This window comes from Amblyomma mixtum, chromosome 4, assembly GCF_055824585.1.
Source record: "Amblyomma mixtum isolate Tamu chromosome 4, ASM5582458v1, whole genome shotgun sequence".
NCBI classification, from domain to species: domain Eukaryota; kingdom Metazoa; phylum Arthropoda; class Arachnida; order Ixodida; family Ixodidae; genus Amblyomma; species Amblyomma mixtum.
In genome coordinates, this window is record NC_143015.1 from 107,606,457 (window position 1) to 107,627,969 (window position 21,513).

Sequence of the window (21,513 nt, forward strand, 5' to 3'; positions counted from 1 at the left end):
ATGAGCTCCTAAGTTATGGAAATATAAGGCTGTGATAGCATTCAGCTTGAGGACATAAAATCTTTGACTTCATTATACTCCGCCATACCATAGCATACCACACCTTACATACCACCCTATACCAGATAGTGCCATCGCCGCGGTGGCTCAGTGGCTATGGTGCTCGGCTGCTGACCCAAAAGACGCGGGTTCGATCCCGGCCGCGGCGGCTAGAATTTCTTTGGAGGAGAAATTCTAGAGGCCCGTGTACTGTGCGATGTCAGTGCACGTTAAAGAACCCCAGGTGGTCGAAATTTCCGGAGCCCTCCACTACGGCGTCTCTCATAGCCTTAGTCGCTTTGGGACGTTAAACCCCACAAAAATCAAAATCAATATACTATCATCACCAGCGACTCGGTTAAGCGCTTAGCTACCACTACGCGGCGTGTGGTTCTGAGTACTTCAAAACAGCGCATTGATATCATCAACGACGCGCTCCCTAAAGCCATTGCCATCTGTATATTCATTCCTCCCCTTCCCAAAAACTTGCACCCAGTGCATGACCAAGGCCGACGCACCGACAGAGCCAGGGGATTGCTTAAACATTACTCCCCCTTGCCGGAAACGGTTCACGTTGATGTGACAGAAAACACCGACAAGGAAGCATTCGCACACGCGATCGTTGACAACCACGGATAACCTCCGGTGACGGCCGCCTCCCTTAACACCGGACTATCGATAGAGGCTGAGGGGGCGGCCATAGCGCTCGCCATAGCCGGCACCAAAGCAGGACACATCCTCAGTGATTCGAAAGCAGTAGTCAGGAACATCGCTAAGAGGAGGCTACATGCCCCAGCTCCCTCCGTCCTGGCAAGAGCCAAATTATACACAGCACGGTTCCAGCTCATATGGTTGCCAGCACATTCCTCCCACCGAGGGAGCACGGCCGCTCATGAATGTGCAAGAGGACGGGTCAACCGGGCACGGAGTGACCCGCGCACCTGGTTCAGGAGGGAGTGCGTGGAAACCTATCAAATACCCTCCCCCGCATAAATCCCTCTCCAAACCAGAGCAGGTTGCCTGACGGAAACTTCAAACGGGTACGTTGCCAAATCCTTATATCTATTCCCTGATGCACCCCGCGGAATACGATTCCCGCTGCAATATCTGCAATCATTCTAATGCAAGCCTCAATCACATCCTATTCGAGTGCCCAGAAGGCCAGCCACCTCTGAGCTTGTGGGAGACTTCGTTGCTCAGCCCTGACTCGGAGGTACAACTCCGGGGCTCTGTAGGTCGCAATGGAGCATGGACTTCAAGCCACCTAGCTATGTCAGAGGGCCCACGCGCTGTTTAAACCGTATCCCTAACCCTTGCCCTCTTTGTCTTGTGACAAATAAAAGTTTGTTCCTCCTCGTCCAAGAAAGCAAGCAAATGAGTGAATGCCGCCCACTCAAAGCTATAAGTCGTAGGCTCCGCAGCACTGCCTGAGCGCTGTCCCGAATTGGCGATGACATCCATACCGCACTTCATCGGACCGCACCGCATCGCGTCTGTTGTGCACTGCACCATATCATGCCGTACCATAGTATTACGATACCATACCACGCTACACTATACCGTACCCTACTATAAAATAACATGCCATGTCATGCCATACCGCATCATATACCTAACTTTGGGTAGCAAGATGTCACAGTTTTATCATTTTCCTCATGTTGTTTATACAAAATATCGTTTGAGAAACTAAAACTTGTGTGTCGCGTGCTACTGCAGCAGCCGCACCCCTTGGCCTAAACTTTACGGGTACGTTCGTCAGGACATTCCGCGAGTTTGTCAACGTAGCGCAATTAAAAGCGAATATCGAAGAACGATTGTGATCGCTCTGGTACCCTTTTTTAGTAGATGCTTCGGTACGGGTTGTCTACGTCGCCGCATCACATCGCGCACTCGCTACATCGCCTGCACTTACGGACTGTTTAGTCGTTTAACAACATACTCTGTATTCAAACTCGCCAAACATCTGCCCCGGCTCCACGCGCATCGCTTAGTTTGTTATTGAAAACAGTACTGCTGTAGAGTTGTAAATAGGCCACGGAGGGAACAGCAGCAGACGTAGAGAGAGTGCTGGGATTGGTTGAGAAAATGGATGGACGACGAAAGCGTGACATTGACGAAGGCGAGTTTAGAAGATTGGTGGAGGAAGTCAAGGGAGGGGTGAATTTGGAGGGGAGAAGATGGTTAAACAAGATATTTTATAAATGAAGTAGAAGGCAAAGAAAAATTTAACTAGGGGGAAATTATACGCAAGGTGGCGTAAGCTGCCGCCCGATACAAAGGGTGATGCCATTACCATCCATTTATCCATCCACCAACCCCCACCACCACCACTTCCTCCTCCTCCTATATGAGTAGGCATTAACCGCCGGTGGAGGTCACTCACGTGACGCAGCGGAAGGTGCTAAGAATTTCTGGATTCGTACAGGCGTACAGGCCCCTTGGAAACTTAACATGTCAATGTTGAACACTAGAACCTCATCAGATCAGACTATCCTAACATTAGTGTTCGAGGAGTTAGTGGTTATAACTGTGCTGTACTAGGGCTATGAGAGGATAGGACGAAAGGTTAAAAATAATGTTGCGCAGCTTTCGACGCCCGTTTCTGCGTTACATGTTGTCATTGTCGTTGTCGCGCAACCGATTGTCCAAGTAGCAGAGCGAAACCCATCCTGGAAGGTGTCTGCCACGAGAAGATCCCGGAGGGTGGCTGGCAGCGTAACACGCCAGTTGGGAGTTTTGGCAGGTGGCGTGTGAAGAGCTGCGATCAAACTTGGCATTATAGACTATCGTATTCGTCTTTCAAATTTTTCATGCCTGGTAACACTGACCTGGATTTACAGCAGAAGCCGTAATCAAACTTCAAATGCATATTTCCAGAAATCTGTGGAGGTATTCGCTGAAACACCCGGTTTCCATATAGACCGTTTACAGCGCGCAGTTCTTCCGTTTGATACCAGATGGCGCCACAGGTGCGCTCAGAGCACGGCGTCATTACTTGCCTCGTAAGCTGCCGGCGTGTATGCCTCGGCGCACCAGTGGAAATGTGGAAAGATAAAATACATGCTCTGTTGTGGATTGCAAATATTGCGACAAACAGCTAAAGGGGCGGGATGCGATTGTTTGCGAGCTTCACGGAACCGAACTGCACAAGGACGTACTGCCCCTGTTCGCGCCCGTTCGGCATCCACCCGTTCCGAACGGGCGAACGCAACACACATGTTCGCCAGCGCAAGACAGCGAATATAGAAAGAAAGGTCTCGATCTTGGAAAATCTGCGACGGTAAGCGCGCAACATAGCCGCATGAACGAGCTGTCCCGCCACCGAAACGTCACAAAAAAAAAAAAAACGACGTACGCTCCTATACCGCTACTGCATATTGTGCAGTGCATAGCCGTGCGAGCGGACAACGCTTACCGTCAGTTCGTGTATTACACACCGTCTTGGTGCTACTGTTAAACTTCACTCCAATTAGCACAATTTTCGTGGACCACAATCGGAATAAAGCATTTGTGTTACGGCTGCTGTGCTCTGCGGTTGTCACTTCCTCGCGATCCATGCGAGACAGTCACTAGAAGTGACTCCGGCTGATTGCTTACAACCAACGAGACCTCGAGCACTTTCATGTCCGCATATCGAACATGGAGCGTACCACACCTTTATACTATATCAGGCTGACATAATTGTGAACTTCGTGTAGTCAACGCTCTTCCATGCACGCGTTATAACAATTATATCGCGGAGTCCTTGTAAACGATTGCATGCCAGCTTGTGAAGGCTGCTTGATGCATGGTACTGCCTAAATGATTGGGTAACATTTGTTTGTTTATTTTTGTCGCCTTCCGTTGTTTAGAAAACCAACAGAAAATATTTTAGGTTGCCTATGCACCTTTAACAGGTTGTAAACAAATGAGTACGATGTGCATGTGAGCGTTTTAGAGCAGTCTCCGCATGCATGTACATAATACGACAACGACCTGCGCAGCCGCAGGGTCATTAAACCGGGTTATTTTAGATAATAACAATAAAAAAATACTAAGCAAAGCCTTCAGCGGCATTCAGGCGATCCACCCGTTCCCTCGAACAGGCGGAGAGCTCAGCGGCTCTTCGCGACATGAAGCCCGATCACGTTTTCACGTCTAAAGTGATCAAATTCGGGTTTTCACATGTTCTTCGAAGCTTCGGACCAACCACAGTGTCGTCTTCCCACTCCTTTACAACCGTATCAGCTGGAAAACTGCCTGTCGGAACCGAAACATCAGACTCAGCAGCCGTCGCGACGAGGCGCACGCCGAGCCCGCCGAGCGGTCAGGAGGCGAGTAATGGCGGCGTGATCACGTGATCAAAGATGGCAGCCCCCATGATACGCCGCTGTTAAGCGTCTTTATGTGCGCTTGGTCCCCACAGGATGCTGCATTGGTTGTGGAAGACCTCGCTGCCTGCCCGGTTGAGGACGGCATTGTCTTCTTGCCTGTCCTCAAGGAGTGGTCGTACCCAGTCTGCTGTCCGGGATGTTTAAAGGGAAGCTGAAGAGATTTTCGAATTCATTAAGATGCTCACGTATGGATGTGGGAACCTTAAAAATCATGCGGTTGAAATTTTTTGCAGATTAATCACTTAGGAGCGACGTAATCGCCGTTTAAAATTGCGCGGTAGCTCCGCCCCCCGCTGTCCGCCGAGCACTGCTGATGACCCTGACGATGCGAGCCGAAACCGGAAACCGTGGGGTGGTGACGTAAACATTGGTGTTCCGTCGCCACGCAGCCTCCGCGACCGTGCTTGTTTCTGCGTGCGTGCCATCGTAAGCTGCTTCGATCTGCCGTGTGTTCCTGTATTTGTGCTTTTTTATGTTTGTGGTGACGTACAGAAACGTGGGCAGCATCGAGTGAAGCGGTGGACCATCATGCCGGCGTTCTGCGCAGCCTTCGGCTGCACTAACACTAGCGGCCGCGACGATGTAGTCTTTCATAATTTCCCGCATAATAAGAAGCTTTCCGCGAGGTGGGTCGCTGCTGTGAAGCGAAGGGATTTCAAGCCCTCAAAGACTACAGTGCTATGCTCTGACCACTTTCGTGATGAAGACTATAACCATAGCCTGTCGATAATGCGTTCATTGGGCCTGTCAACAAAGTCAGCTGGACTGAAACCCGGCGCAATACCGTCTGTCTTCGCGCACAGGAGCTCGTCACCGCCACCGAGGCCAGCTTTCGCGAAAAGGAGGAAGCTCGAGGTAAGAATTTGTGTATTAACTCTATGAGAATTTGACTGCGCGAACCGGTGTTCTGTGTAGTGTATGGCGCGTAATTTCGTGGATGCAAGACTTCCGGTAGTAGTGAGATGAACGGCGCTGGAATGAGAATGTCAGGACGGCAGCAAACTGCAGCTTAGAAAATAAGTGCTTAGCTGTTATGCTTGCAGGCATGCATCATGCATCTCGTACAGCATTACTCATATCAGAACTCGGCCCTAAATTTTTTGGCTGAGTAAAAATCGTTAAACTGCTATTAATACTGCAAGAGGTGGAGCGACGCGAAGTGCGCCTCACAACCAGAGACTGCGCGCCGCGCGTGAGCAGAGAACTTCGTTCGGTAAGCGAGCACGTGAAAAGACGTTATATGCAGACTCTTTAATCAATTATGTTGGAGCTCAGATATTCTAGGATTCATGCGTAGCCCTCAGTGGCGAGAACATAGGGAGTAGTACGCGGCACATTTTTCTTCGTGGTCGGAGCGCCGAGAAAACTGTTTGCACATGTTTCTGGTATACGGGCGCGCGGCGTTTCGTTTTGAATTTGGTTTCGCCTGGGGCCTGGCTGATACCAGCCTCGTCAGCGCCCAATGTGCGCAGTCATGGCGCTTGCAGTCCGGCCCCAAAGCGCACACTTTTTTTTTTAGCGATCTACGTCGGACGCGGCCGCTGATTCTGTGCTAGCGCTTGAAGTTGCCTGTCAGGGTTTTTAAAGTGATCTTTTTTGCTTGGCTATAGTATTTGCAGGAGGTGCTCCAAATCTGCAAATACAACATAATATGAAATACAACATAATATGAAAATAAAAATTTAATTAAGATATGCATTTTAGTGAGCTAATGGAAGCCTTCTGCCTATATACTGGTGTCTGCCGTATCCCCCAATATAGCCCAAGGTATAAAATTAATACAAGGTTAGTTACCCATTTTTTAAAATAAATTTTGGACCTTCTAAAGGAACACCTGGTATATAATAAATGATCTCACTTCGCACGGAGCTCGCCAATCAACAAAATGGTTTATGAAATAAACCAGCAGATTTTACTCATACTGAAGCACACTTTTGTTCTGTTTGGAACAATAACATCATGTGGCTTATGCCTTTCAGGTTATTGCCGAACTGCTGCAAGATCAAGACTGCGCACCAGACGAGAGTGCAAATGAAGAGTGCATGGAAAATGACATCACGCCTGGAGGCTGCACACCACCACGCAGCCAGGAATCCACACCAAACGGCAATACAAATCAGTACTGTGCAACAAGTCGAATGCCACTGGCAGATGCTGCTGAGGACCCTGCCATCGAACTTTTCTAAAAGTGATGACAAGGCTGACAAGTCTGTTCAAGTTCTAATGCAGCCAATGCCAGTAAAGTGTTCTTCCAGGAATACGTTTATAATAACACATGTAGTCGTAAAAAATTGCCGAGTGCAGCATGGCTTCATACATTAATAATATTATTATATAATTGTGCTCCACGTGTGCTACAGCCAGCCTTGCGATTCGGCCTGCTTGGTTGCAGCACGAGGCCATCGAGAACAGCGCGATAAAGGCGGCCGCAAACGGATGGAGATATTCCTACAAGGGCTTGCAGTATGAAGCAACTCGCCTAAACAAGGATTTCAATTTACTGCCAGATCCCATCTTGGCACGCAGAACGGAAGGCGCACGTTTGTCACCTCGACGAGTTCTGCCGCAAAGCGCCGCGTGTGTTATGAACCGAGCCGGCACACAGCGACCATGAAGCGATGCCAGCATAAAATTTGCGTGCAAAAAGAGCCTGATAACTTCTTGCGCTTGTTAATGGTCTGTGTGCATTACAAGCAGATTTGCGGCAGCACCGACAAGCGGCAAGACAACAATGCCGACGATCGCATCCCGCTTACATTGCGTTAGGAAAATTTCGTGGAACAGTGCTATACTACATTTGCTCGCTTCAAAGTTAATTTATTGTATCTCTGAATGAAGTTTGGCTAGAAAAGTATTTTTACCAATGGACATTTCCAACACGTGGAGATGCTGACGCTTCGCTTTCGTTCAAGCCAAAAGCACCGCTTTCGCCAGCATCGTTGCTTCCTTGGAGCGGTTTGCTCTTTGCGATTGGTTCGTACATGTAGGGGATGACGCCAAGATCCACCTGGTAATCTTCGATGTGTTCCATCGTCATATAAGCATCAAACCAACAACCGGAACTCCGCGCGCCGCGCTTCATGTACTACATCGGCGGCGACCGAGCCGGGCTCACCGAGCCAACGCCAGTGTTTACGTCACGAGGCGCCCAGCCAATCACAGGCGGCAACGAGGCGCGCGAGCTGGCTCGAGGCTGCTGCGGCACTTTTCGCCAAAATAAAATAGGTTTGCGCTTTCTTTTGCCTAATTTCGATGAGAAATTCGAATTCCGGGGGTGGAAAACTGTAAAGTGCATCTCTTCACTCAATTTTTTTGGGAAACCTTTCAGCATCCCTTTAAGGCAATTGTGAAGCACGGCCTTGCCTAATACAGTGGGGCTACTTCTAAATCGGGATGAATAGCGATTGGAACATTCAGGAGCGCTATATGTCTACCTTGCCAGCACCCACACATGGGGCAGCAATATGGAGGCGGAGGAGGACGGAGCAGCAACCTACGGAAAGGAAAATGCCAGTTGTAACGTTAACAAGATGTAAGAGAAGGCAGTGGGTAAAGAATATGGCAGTTAATTATATCCTAGTTATACTGAAAAAAAATGGGCAGGGTCAGGACAATGTTAGACAGAAAGCAGACAACCAATGATCGCTCAGGCCAACGTAGTGGACTGCATTAGAAGATAAATGTAGCAGGTGGGGAGGGGGAGGGGGGCGGAATCAGATGGGCGGATGAGAATAGGAATTTGGCAGGGGTACGGTGGCGGCGGCTCGCTCAGGAGATGGTCAATTGGAAAGACATGGCAGAAGCCTCTTTCCTTCACAGGACAGAGAACCAGCAAGAGTGTGTAGCACCTACACGTGCAGTGTACATAGGCTGCCCGCAGCTGTGCAAGCTGCTGAGAAAGGTAAAAAACAAAGCCCTCGTCCCACCCCTTCGTAATCTTCGGATTTCGCACCATCTGATTTTTTTCTTGCTTGCGTACCTCGAAATCTCGACGTAAATAAGTCGTCCTCCATTGAAGACGTCAACACTGCCATTTGTGCTTATGTAATTATGGCAAGATTGAAGAATGAGCTGACCTAAGAGGTCAGCAGTGTACTTTGCGCTACTGGATTGCTGCGCAGTAGGTTAGATAGCACGTCGCGCAGGATTAGTTCATAAACGGGTAACAAAGGCCCTTGTCCGTGGTTTCAAAAAGCTCCATGTCCATCTTTCCTGGACAACCCAGCCACAAACATTGAATTTCAGCGCCATGCATCAAGTGATGGCGGTCACGGAAATTAGAGGAGACTATCTCGATTTTCTGAACTTGTGATAACTCCAAGCCAATATAGGGCACGATTCAATATAGACACACATTCAAAACTGAGGTATAGTTACATTATGAATGTTGCTGACATTGTGCTCGCCGATGATGCTGGTGAAATCGTTTGACGAAGAAAAAAGAGGAAGAGGAATTATAGGAAGGTGATGACGTCTTTATTTCGTTATTCCGTTGGCAAAGGCCGCCTCCGTGTTCCTTCGACATGGTCTCGTTGATCCTAAAGGTCCAAGCCGGACAAGGCTGCCTCCCATCATTCTCAGGTTGGCAGTTCTATTAAAGCTTTAGAACTTGTAGCCTTGCAGGTCCATATTGTGTGAAATGTCTGTGTATTGGCTGCCAGATTTACACTGTTATTCAAAAGCTTCTGAATTTATCTTATGATGTTTTGTGTCGCTGAGTAGATGCGAAAATATACAAAGCTGATGCAAGCTCGCAGCCATTCAGTTATCGTGCTGTCACTTAAGGCGAAATACTGTGCTGTACTGTCGTTCATAAGCAGTCTAGGAGGCAGGTGCGTTATTGTGTCACGTTTCCTCAGTGTTGTGCTTCTTGCAGAATTGCCGTCCACACCGACCACCGGCGTTGGTCCGACCCTCCTGGCCCTGGCCAAGTCCAACGGGCGGTCGTCTAGAATTCCTGCGTCGCGTCTGCGTCATGGTTGGCATCACGCAGCCATTGTCATCACAAGCGTTCTTGCACTACTGTGGGTGCGTGAATGACTTTGCTAAGCAACAGATTTTATTGGTATTGCATAGGCATATGCGCAAATGGATAAGGAAGAGTGTTTCCCATTTACAGGGTTATGCATCGGCAACTTTCTCGCATTGCTTTTTGCTATCGCGTCATTATTTTTCTCGCGGCATCTCTTTGATCATGAAATAACCGGCCTTCCAAAGTGAACTTTGTTTGGACAAGGCTGCAAGGAAAGGCCAGAAGTGTACATTATTCTCTGCCGTCATTTATGCAGGGCTTTCCAGACATTGGTTTTGCACACGCTTCCGTGGATACTCGCAAGAAGACAATACGAGTTCTATTGCGGAATGTTACTAAAGATGGAAGCCGTCTGGGTTATAAATCTGGATATTCTAATGTTGTAACTTATTAGGCATCGGTGGTAAACGGTGTCGCTCTGCTATATCCAGGATACCCATTTTAAGCCGGCCGGGGCGGTCGAATCTCGACGTAGGTGAAATTCTAGAGTGCCATGTACTCTACGATGTCAGTGCACATGAAAGAACCATGGCTGGTCGAAAGTTCCGGAGCCCTCCACTACTGTGCCCCTCGTAGCCTTAGTCGCTTTGGGACGTTAAACCTAATAAACCACGCCAAACTAGACACTTTCAGAGTGCATTTTTGTGTATTCCCCACATGGGAGCGCAAATATACTCTATAGACCCGTCAAAAAATGGACCTACTTCTGAGAATTCATTGGGAACCTTGCAGGCACAGCACACGAAGTGGCCGGGGACGTGTACGCGGCAACAGACTTTATGATCCGCATCACTGAGTTCAATTACGAAGGCACAGGAGACATTGTCCAAGCAAGTCATCACTGGAACCACGGACGAACCAGACGACACTGGAGAAGTTCTGGAGGACTTAACAAAAGAGTGAGTCGCCTGGCAGTCGAAAGGGATGGCTTTGAAATACTCGCACGATGCGTTGATTTGTTATTACTCATCCTGATCCGGGAACATTACGCATCTCTAATGTGACCGCGCGTCACGGGTTTTTACAGCCTACAAGCCCCGCGGCAGCGCAGGCGGTAGCGGCAGGATTCCTCTGCTTGTGCTTTGTGAATTCGTTTGGATCGCACAAAAAGCAATGTAACGTTAAAGTCAATACCTCAGAGCTGGAAAGGGTCTTCAGAATAGTTTTCATGGTCACGCTCCACGCTATATCTGACAAAAAAAACCAGAGCAGAATAAGTTGAAAATGAGGATACCAGCGAAGGCGCTCTGGCACGGCAGTCTTTGCCTTCACCTTCGTGTCTTTAAAGCTTGGTTTCTTAAAACGCTTGAGGAACAAGGTAGCCTGATCAGCTCAGGCAGCTCGGCGTTGAAACTCTATTCAATTGACATCCATGTTGATGCAGTACAGCACATCTTGTTGCAGCACACCGCTCGAACCGCACCGAAAAGTGTTGTGCGAATGAGGTCTAAGCGGGGGTTCTAACGGCGTGGCGACGGTAACAAAGCAAGATCAAGTATGGTTGGAGTGCACTTAAGGATTCAGGGTAGCAGTTGAATTATGTTGATAACTGTAGCAAATGACTGCGACGAGCCGACATCTTGTACCGCAGCAGAGGCCCGTGAAGCAGCTTAAGTGAGCAGCAGTCCAGCGACGACGGTGTCCGAAGGGGACAGACGTCACTCAGCGCCATTATTACACAAGTTACCAGAAGCATACGATACATAGGCAGCGCAAAATTGTTTTTTTTCTTGCTCCACTGGGGACTTGAGGCACATTGGAACCGGAAGACCATTTCAAAATGGCAAGCGAGCCGTTCTTTATGCCCTGTTATAAAGAGCAGGGAGGAAAATAGTTCATTTATCATGCTTTCACTTCATACCTACAAATTAAATATTTCCTCAAATGGAATTTACAGGGTGACGCCAGCCATTTTCAATAGAGGCGAAGTTTTAGAGGCCCGTGTAACGTGCAATGTCAGTGCCCGTCAAAGAACCCTAGGTGGTCGAAATTTCCGGAGCCCTTCACTACGACGTCCCTCATAGCCTGAGTCGCTTTGTGATATTAAGCCCCTAAAACCCATTTACACACCCATTTGGTTTGATTCTTGTGTATTTAAGCAAAGTGCCCACCAAGGTAGGAGCAGTTGAATTGATTATAGGTCCCAGGAGCTTGCTAGCGAAGAGCAGCCTGGGTCTGGCAAGCCCCTCAGGTGAGTGTTTGAAGTACCCACCTGGATGTGATGTTTGGTTTATTAGGGTTTAACGTTCAAAAGCGACTCAGGCTATGATGGACGCCGTAGTGAAGAGCTCCGAAAATTTCGACCACCTGGGGTTCTTGAACACGCACTAACCTCTCACAGTACACGGTCCTTTAGGATTTCGCCTTCATCGAAATTCAGCCGCCGCAGCGGATATAAAACCAGCGTCTTTCAGGCCAGCAGCCGAGAGCCATAACCACTGAGCCACCGCGGCGGGGCTGTAGATGAAGTGGCGAACCGTTTAACTACCGCACCACTGAGTGGGAAGGGATGAGGACTGTAAGATATGTATGAATATGAAGTAGAGAATGACCATTTCCGGCTATATACGCATGTAAGCAGAACTAAGCCATTTTCGATAGAGGCGAAATTCTAGAGGCCCGTGTAATGTGCGATGTCAGCGTCTGTTAAAGAACGCCATGTGGTCGAAATTTCCGGAGCCCTTCTCTAGGGCTTCCTTCAAAGCCTTAGACTTTTTGGGACGTTAAACCCTCAATAAACCATAAATATTATTAATTGCAATAGGAACTATCCACAATACAATTTCATGGGTCCGTTTGAATGGATTATTTGGACAAGTTTAATGCAAAGTTATGGCTGAAAATGCATTCTTCCTGCAGTTGTTTACATTGAAGGTGTTCTTTCCTGCTGCTCAATACAAAATAGTTATTGCGTTATAATGTTTGTGGGAATTAAAGGGAAACTTCTCTGTCGGAAAGAAGAAAAGCCGGCTGAGAAATATTTGGCAACAGTGTGGTGCAGGTTCGGGCAGTTTGCCGCGAGGAGCGTCAGCGGGCATTTCGTGTTACCATGCAACATGTAATTCTCTGCAAAGAGACCATGCTGCTGGTTTTGTGCCAAGAGTAAATCGTTGGGAAGGTGGCATGCAAGGTAGCGCACGTGACAAAACGTCGTGCAGATCTGAAATGTTGAATGAAATTGTATAGGGGGATGCGGAAGGTTTTTCATGTCCAACATTCTCGGAGAAAAATTATAAAAGTTGGAAAATTTAGACATATTGTTACGGAAATATTCAAGGTAATTTTTCGTTCTTCTACGAAGCAAAATCTTTATTTTAAGGAGTTTCCATCGAGCACATCGAGCAGTTGAGACTGCCGTAGGAAACCAATGGGGAGCGTGTTTAAAGCAAAAACGTACACAGAAAAAAAAGCAAGACTGCCGTCGGGTGATTTGGGGATATTTTGATTATCATAGTGAATTATTGCATTATATGAAAAAATTGCATTCATGAATGTTTTTCCGCTGAAACATACTTTTGTCGAGAATTGTTGGGTATTTACAAGCAGACTTTATGAGCTGTGAATTACTTCACACAGGCAACTCGCACGTATATAATGACACAGCTGGCCTATCACGGCACTGTTCAGGGATCATACTTTTTGTTTTGTGGATCACTCGCTAGAGTTTTCTTGGGATGAGCGCAATCTTCAGCGACATTTTTTGTTACGCTTGCAGGACCTTCAGCTCTGGTCTCCACTCCCTGGCTCTGCCCAGTGAGAAGCACGCATTGAAGGGCAGCAAGCCGTCAGGTAAGCTCTGGCTGGCGGTGCCACTTTAGAGCTGTTGTGTCTACCTGTGTCAGAGTTTCCTGCGATAACGTAAGAAGTTGGGCTAGTTGGTACGTATTTATGCGATCGCCTTTAGCATTGACAATGAGGAGGTATTTTTATTTTCTCCCACACAATGCCCTGCTGGAATGTGTCCAGCGCTGCCTTGTTGAGGACAATGACAAAATCAATTTGAGATCAAAGTGTGGCGCGTCGGTTGAACATTTCGTTGAATAAGTTTTTTTATCCGCGGTCAACCTTTTTGGGTTGGTGCAATACCTTCTACGTTCAGAGTTCTGGTGTATGTATTGGATCTTCCCCGTTACGCCCACTCTTTGCAATATTTTTCTGAGCCGTATTGACAGAAATGCCGTAAGACAGGCTATGAGGCGGTATGGTGTAACGGTAGATGGTATATAAGTGATAGTATAACGCTTCATCAGTGTTGTGCTTCTTGCAGAATGGCAATCCACACCGCACACTGGCGCTGGTCCGACCCTCCTGGCCCTGGCAGAGCCCAACGGGTGGTCGTCTAGAATTCCTGCGTCGCGTCGGCGTGATGGTTGGCATCATGCAAGCAACACCATCGCATCCCCCCCTTCACTACGGTGGGCACGTGAGTGACTTTTGCCATGTAAGAGATTTCGTTCTTATTGCTTCAATAGATATGGAAGAGTGTTCTCCATTGATAAAGTTAGGCATCGACATCTTTATGAAATTGCTTGTTGCAAGCCCTTCATTACTTTTCTCGTGGCATTATTCTGGTCATGAACTAATCGGTCTTTCATCAAGAACTTTGTTTGGACAAGACTCTAAGGCATGCTCAGATGTGTGCACGGCTCTCTGCAGTCATATATGCATGCCTTTCCGGACATTGGTTTTGCAAACGCTTCCGTCGATAGTCGCACGAAGACAATAGCAGTTCTTCTGTTGCGGAATGTTAGGCAAGATGGAATCCGCCTTAGATATAAATCAGGATACGCTAACACAGTAACATATTACTCATCGTTGGCAAATGTCGCACTGCTCTGTTGAGGATAAGAATATTCAGCTGATCTGAGCCCCTTCCATTTCCGTGAAAAAGATGGGCATTCAGTTGTAATTTACGATATTCAGGGTGCACCAACGGTCCTCTGTCACTCGCGACAAAGGGTTAGGTTATAGTGGGCCGAGGAAACTTCCACCAGTTGCAAGTGGATGGTGCAGTCAACTCTTTGAGTTTGTATAGTCAAGTGTACTTTATTATATTTGCAATGGGAGGCGAAGAATGCTCTCTACTTCTCTCTCAGCATTTTCATGAATAGTGCCGTGTGTGATCAGAGCGCCCTCTGCGAGCGCTTCAGATTTAGCTGCGCAGGTAGTATAGATGAATTCACTAACTAGACATGCCCAAATAAGTGTGGTTTGAACGGAAAAGCTTCTTTTGTTCCAAAGATACAGCAAACGCTGTCGCCACAGTCTCTGATAGTATTAGTTGCGTACAATACGCCGCCACCATTCAATGAAATCTTCAGCGCCTTTTTTCGTTAGTGCTGTAATATAAACCGAAGGTTTGTGGTAAGAACGTATGAAAAAACCAGCCAAACAGACGGGGACAAAGGAGCAAAGGAGAGACGAGGCATACACAACGACTGGAGTAAAAGTTGTTAGTCCAGTCGTTGCGTGTGCCTCGTCTCTCCTTTGTCCCAGTTTTTGTGGCTGGTGTTTTCGTAAGGATGTACCAAGTAACCCAGATTTCAACTCTCCTGCAATCGTTTATGGTAACCGAAAGGTCCTGGAATTTTCTTTACCAATCAAATTACGCAATGCTGCTTAAGTCGTGATGTCGTGACCGGAAAAACGGTTCACTTGTCGTCCCGCTGCCGCTCTGTTTGCATTTTAGGGTGTCCAACTAATGCGCTTGGATTAAAGTGGACACATTTAGAGTACAGTTTTTTTGCATACCCAGCATTTGCGCGGGAACATAATATTTATCTAATGCTGTTACTGTTGACGAAGGCGCCCATGTATGCCGAATACTTTGTGATGGTTGTATGGGGAGTGGATAGGATAGGATAACTTTATTTGGCTCTAGCACAAGTGCTTTTTTTTTTTATGTGGTCAGATGAGTCCATCCGCAACGGTCGGTTGCCCCTATTCCAGGGCTCCGCTGGATGCTGCCGTCAGCTGAGCTCGCCGTATCAAACCGATCTGGTCATCGCGGCAGTCGCTGGAGAGCAGACCCTCCCATTGCTCCACACTGGGGTTTTGTATAACTGGGACGATGTCGACTTTCTGACATGCCCATGTGATGTGATACAGTGTAGGTTTTTCATGGCACCACGGACAATTGTGTGCGTAAAGTGTGGGGTGAATTTTACTTAGTGTGTTTAGATTTGGATATGACCCCGTTTGCAGTTGTCTCCATGTGACAGCCTCTTCTTTGTTTAAAGATTTGTGCGGTGGTGGGTACCGCATCCTGCTGCCTTTGTAGTTGTTGAGTATGGCCGAGTATTCCTGAGGTACTGGCAGGGATTCCTCAAGGTCGTTGACGTTGGATGCTCGGTAGTTAGTATATCCTCGAGCTATCCTGTCTGCCTCTTGGTTTCCTGCCACCCCCGTGTGCCCCGGTACCCAGATGATCTTATGTTTGATCGGCTTGTGTGGTTTTGCATGTGTTTGTAGCGTCTTGCAGTCTACAGAGCGGAGTATGCGGAGCGCTCTGTGACCTACTCTGCCGCAAAGATAGTTGCGGCAGGCTGCTTGTGAATCAGTAAGAATTGTCAGTGACCGCCCAGTCCGATAGCCCTCCGCTGCCGCTAGAGCGACGGCCGCTTCTTCAGCCTCAGCTATCGTGCAGTCTTGCAGGGAGGCGCTGGTAATCTCGTGTAATTCCGAGTTGACTACAGTTGCCACTGCGTTGTTGGTGCCTTGTCCCCTAGTCATGGCATATGTGGCAGCGTCGACATACACTGTTGTATCCTGGGATGCGTGTGTTTTCTGTAAGCGGTCGGCCCTTGCCTCTCTTCGATCTTTGTGGAGGTTCGGGTCCATGTTTCTTGGTATTGGTGCCACCCTGAGCGTGCTGCGGTACTCATCGGGGATCGTTTTAGTTCTCAATATTTCTCGAATTTGTTCGGTGTAGCCCAGTTTCTTTAAAAGAACTCTGCCTGTGGAGGTCTGCTGTAGTCTGCGCATTTGGGCAACATGCTGCGCTTCCCGTAATTCCTCGAACGTGTTGTGCAGTCCCAAGGCTAAGAGCTTTTCAGTTGAGGTGTTATGGGGTAGCCGAAGCGCGGTTTTATACGCTTTGCGTAAAATCGCGTCCGCCTGTTGTATTTCACTTTTGATATGATTGTAGTACGGGAGACTGTATGTCGCCCGGCTGACCACTAGGCTCCTGACCAGCTTGAGTGTGTCTTCTTCGCGCATGCCATGACGTCTGTGTGAGATGCGCGTAATCATGCGGGCCACTTGAAGTGTAGATGCCTTTAATAGCGCAAGGGTGTGAGCAATTTGGGGAAACAAAATGGACGAGAAAGTGTCATGTCTTCTAGGGATAACACACGGTATTATCAATGATTCATTATTTCGTGGTTTGAACGGCGTAAAGATCTGAAATGTTCAATGGAATTGTATAGGGGGCTGTGGAAGGTTTTTCATTTTCAACATTCTCGGACAAAATTTATAAAAATTGGAAAATTGTGACATTTTGTTATAAAAATCTTGAAGGTAATCGTTCATTATTATAAGAAGCAAAATCTTTAATTGAAAGCGTTTTCCTCGATCACATAAAGCAGTTGAGACTGCCGTCGAACACCAATGGGGAACGCGTTTGACGGTAGCAAAAACGTCCACAGAAAAAACAATCCGAGGCTGCCATAGAGTGAGCTGCAGGTACATTGATTGTTGTAGTGAATCATGCATTATACTAAAAATTATGTTCATAAGATTTTCCACTCACAAATGCTTTTGTCCAGAATGGTTGCGTATATGGCCGGTAATCCGGCCATGAGTGTACAAATATTGGAGCATAGTTTTTTCTATTATTCTAGGCTTTTCAGGAAAAGAAGAGATGGATAAGCTACACACACATAAAGCGACAGTGCAGCGAGAGCACAGGATGCACAACATGCTACCACGCGTATTGAGTATGTTTGTTCGCCGGTCCAAAGCCACTTGTTCGGTACAGCCTACAGTCGCGTACTTCCCGCCTGCTTCGTAACCTTTAGCTCATTATGCGGCGCCCCAACAGGCGAAGCGTGAACGATGCCGATTCTTCGTTGCCATGGAAACAACCGGCAGCAGGCACACCGGATGACCGTGGTGCGTCGCAGCCCCATGCAGCATGTGGTGTTCCATGCGCCACGACGCACCTATGAGGCCAGTGAAGCGGCCCGTCACAGCGACGCGCTGAGCTGCACATAGCGGTAAACCTGTTCGGGTGCACATCTGCAATGGAGCTGGGAAAGCCGGGGATGTCGTACATGGTAAGTTTACGGCTCACAGCTGACTATCATATTTCAATGCGCTTGCCCCTCCGTTCGTTTCCTCTGAGGAAGCTGTACGGGTTTATGGTGGGAATGGCAAACTGGCGAATGGCGAACTTAATGGCAAACTGTGCTATCAGGGAAAAGTACGCGGAAAGGGGACCGCAGTTTTGGAATTTCTTACGCAGGCTTTGGCGTCAGCTTCTTTGCACGGAAAGAATTGTGTTAACATTGATGGAACACGAAGCGTTCGAAAGCTTGCACCAGTAAGTGAGCCCGGAAGGACGTGCCTTCCAAAATAAGGCAGATTTATACTTTCAAATTGAGAGAAATTTTTCTCCTCCGGATTGAAAAAAAATATATAAGCCTGTTACAGCATTCAATCAGAGGAAATAAAATATTTGTTATGCCTTTTTTACACCATACCACATCATCATTAAGACTAAAAAAATTCAGGAGGGCGCTTTGTTGACCTAACGTGCGACGAGGCGAAAGCCTTAATCGCGATGTTACTGCTTTTGTCACTGATGTGTGGTTAAGATGTTAATTCGCCTCTAAGAGCGGAACGTAACAGCGTCTTGAAATGCTGCCAGGGAGTCCACAGAACGCCATCGCCCGACGCCTCGCTTGTCGTTAAATTGGTTTTTGAGGGAATGAAATGTATCTGTCTCACGTATCTCGATGGACACCTGAACCTCGCCGTAAGGGAAATGAGGAAGGTGGGAGTTAACGAAGACACCGTATTCACTAGACGCTATTCACTAGACGCGCCTTTGTTCATTCCAAACTATCGAGCTAGCACTAAAGACCGAAAAAAGAGATGCCATGGCGGAGAAGTTAGCCTGCTTGTCTCGCACTGCGGAGATCCTGGTTTGATTGGCCATTTCAACCAATTGAAAAGCGTGACATTTCTATCGACAACTCCTCTTTACAACGTTGAGGCATTAAAGGCTTCCGCCTTAATACAAGGTAAGCGCTTATAGTTCCCTTAGCTTCCACTACGTGGCGCATAGCGGTGAGTATTAAATATAGCGTATTGACATAATCGATGACGTAACAAAGAAACGGAATGACAGAATGCCGTCCACTGGAGAGCTATGGGCCACAGCAGTAGCAGCTCTGTCAGGGCTCTGTCCCGAATTCTTGCTAATGACCATGTATACCGCACCTCATCGCACCGCACCAAACCATAGAAGAGAATTATATACCGTACCTTACCATAATAAACCACACTATGCTATGCCATACCATACCATACCATACCATACCATACCATACCATACCATACCATACCATACCATACCACACCACACCACACCACACCATGTAACTGAGAAAAATTTAGGTAGCAAGGTGTAAGAGTTTTATCATTCTCCTCACGTTGCTTAGGCAAATTGCCTTTCGAAAAAACTAAAACTGATGTGTCGTGCGCTCCTGCTACTGCAGCAGACCCTTTGACTAAACTTTATGGGTGAGTTTGTCAGGACATTTCGCGATTGTCCAATGTATGAATTCGATGCGAGTTGTATATGTTGTTCCATCACGTCACGCCCTCACACTCCTTCCCCTAGACTTGCGAACAGTTTTGTCGGACAACTATGACTCTGTACTCACTCTTGCAAACATCGCACCCTCCCCCCCCCTAACCTCTATGCAAATCACTTGATTTGGTATTGAAACGAAACGTAATGCTTGAAAGCTGTAAACCGGTCCCTGGTTATTTTAATGGCGTAATGAATATAGTTCTCTATTACGTCTGATAAACTGCTGAAGTATAACAACGGTGCTTGTAGGATTCGTCAGCGGTTGCATCTGGGCTACTGCTTTCGCTGTACAAAAAAAATTTGGCGCTTTTAACAAAATGAAGAAAGAAGTTAGCCGACTATAACGCTGCTCTAGCCGTAAACCAAATGCACTAATGCAAGCCATGGTTTCACGGGGTTAACCCCTCCTTACTACTGAAATGTGAGAACTTCGAAAAGCCGGACCGTCGATACTCACTTCGGCGTAGAGTCGAGCACGTACCTAGCTTTCAAGACACCCATCGTTGGGATCTAGGTGCCGTTGGGGTTTTTCAGGCAAAAACCAGAGCACAAATTTGAACTTAATGCCCAGTGCTGGGGTGCCTACTGATCTGGATGACCATTACCGACAACGAACTTCAGCACCGCATCCTGTATGACTATACTAATTAACCACTCGCGGAGATCGAACGTGTGACGCAGTGGAATGTGCAAGGAATTTGATTCAAACCGGTCGACATTGCAAACTAAGCCTGGGAATGTTTAACACTAGAATCTTATCGGAGCATAATAGCCCAACATTAGTGGGTAACTAACTATTAGAGGAACTAGCCCTTTTACCCTTTTATTGGTCCTCTCAAAAAAGAGGTAAAAAAAACATAAAAGAAAGACAGAGGATGCCTGGACCAGCAATGCTTTGCCAGGCTTAACGCCAATTCAAAATAAATGAAAAATAACTAAATGTTCCAAAGAAGAAAAAAAATTTAAGCGAAAAACAGAGCATTAAAAAAAAACTCATAAGAAAAGAAAACAAAAGTCTCGTCATAATAAGTTAGACGCAGGCAGATAGCCAAAGCACAGCGTGCAGTCCGCGGAATAAATAAAAATAAAGTATTAATAAAAAAAAGAGAAAACCCAAGTCACTGCAAAGTCAAGACAAGCGATGTGTGTGTGTTTCTGTGGATGTGTGTGTTTGTGGATAAAGTGAGATGCTGGCTTTGCCACGCAGAACTGCTCAGACTGGCCAGGGGGTCGGCAGGTTGATGCCGAGGAATCGAGTGGCGGTAGCAGCAAAGCTCACCGCTCCGAAGAGGACTCCCGATGTCCTGCCACCGTCCAGAAAGGGCCCTGTCGGGGAAAAAAGAAGGTCTGCGCAAAGGCCGCCGGATTCAAGAAATTGGCCGGTGCCCGTTGCTTCCTTCCCAGAGGAAAGAACTGGAAAGGACGCGAAGTACAGCAACCTAAGACTCCTGGTGAGCAGGTTGGCGGGAGAGAGAAGGTTTCCACAATAACCGGTGTTCGGTGGTTGTACGGAGATAACGCTGGAAGATTGCTGCCCGGTACCGAGACTCGAGGCCGCACCCTGATGACGGAAAGGTACTAGCTCTGCCATTGTATAAAGTCTGAAATAAATTCTGGCGTAATCTGCAATTTTCGAGTGGTTTTGCTTCGTCGGGAGGTGAGAAGAAACCCTGCCTCTGTGTGGTAATCTGTCACGGAATGTCGGATGCCCCGTGGTGTGAAAGAACGCTTGGAGGCCGAGACCTACTATTCAGCCGAAAATCTAGTACTCTCCCTCTACGGAGGCACAAAAAAGAGCTCGGATCTCGGCTCTGCTGCGATCAATTCCCGCAACCCGTGCTGCACCAATTCCTGACTAAATAGCACCAGCCACCTCCAAGTATCCCAATTCCTTTTCCCTACACCCCTTCCTTCCGGTTACTTTTTAGGGGATATAGGGGTGTCTTCCCAGGCTCGCTCCCCGGCTGTGAGTTCATTTTAGAGCAAATTCCAAATATAATACCCTACCGTCAGTTGTGCCGAATATTTGTACTACGCATGGACATTTTCATTTATGTATCATTGGGTTAAGTCGGTTGTGCGTCAGCGCTGTAGGCAGTTGCTATTCAGTAGTTTTTCTTATAGCTACAGCTTAACGTATTCAAGCCAGGAGTTTGTATCTGAACTGCTGCGTACAACGGGAAAAATAGCAACATGACAATGGCTCTGCGGTGTTAATCCAGCAGGATATAAATTCAATCTATTTTGCT

The 21,513-nt window shown here is 47.5% G+C and overlaps 2 protein-coding genes and 1 long non-coding RNA gene across 5 annotated transcripts in view; 2 read left to right on the forward strand and 1 right to left on the reverse strand.

Moving 5' to 3' along the window:
- Positions 1-21,513, reverse strand: part of LOC149347751 (uncharacterized) — a 175,206-nt gene that overhangs the window by 75,027 nt on the left and 78,666 nt on the right. The gene's annotated exons all lie outside the window — the stretch shown is intronic.
- Positions 10,142-13,862, forward strand: LOC149347753 (uncharacterized). Its single transcript, XR_016292193.1, has 3 exons — positions 10,142-10,343; positions 13,160-13,233; positions 13,712-13,862. It is a non-coding gene; the product is annotated as an uncharacterized LOC149347753 (long non-coding RNA).
- LOC149347754 (uncharacterized) lies at positions 17,535-20,893 on the forward strand. The gene is made up of 2 exons (XM_089585668.1): positions 17,535-17,720; positions 20,472-20,893. The coding sequence occupies exons 1-2, from the start codon at positions 17,688-17,690 to the stop codon at positions 20,844-20,846; spliced, it is 408 nt and encodes a 135-aa protein (XP_089441794.1). The 5' UTR covers positions 17,535-17,687; the 3' UTR covers positions 20,847-20,893.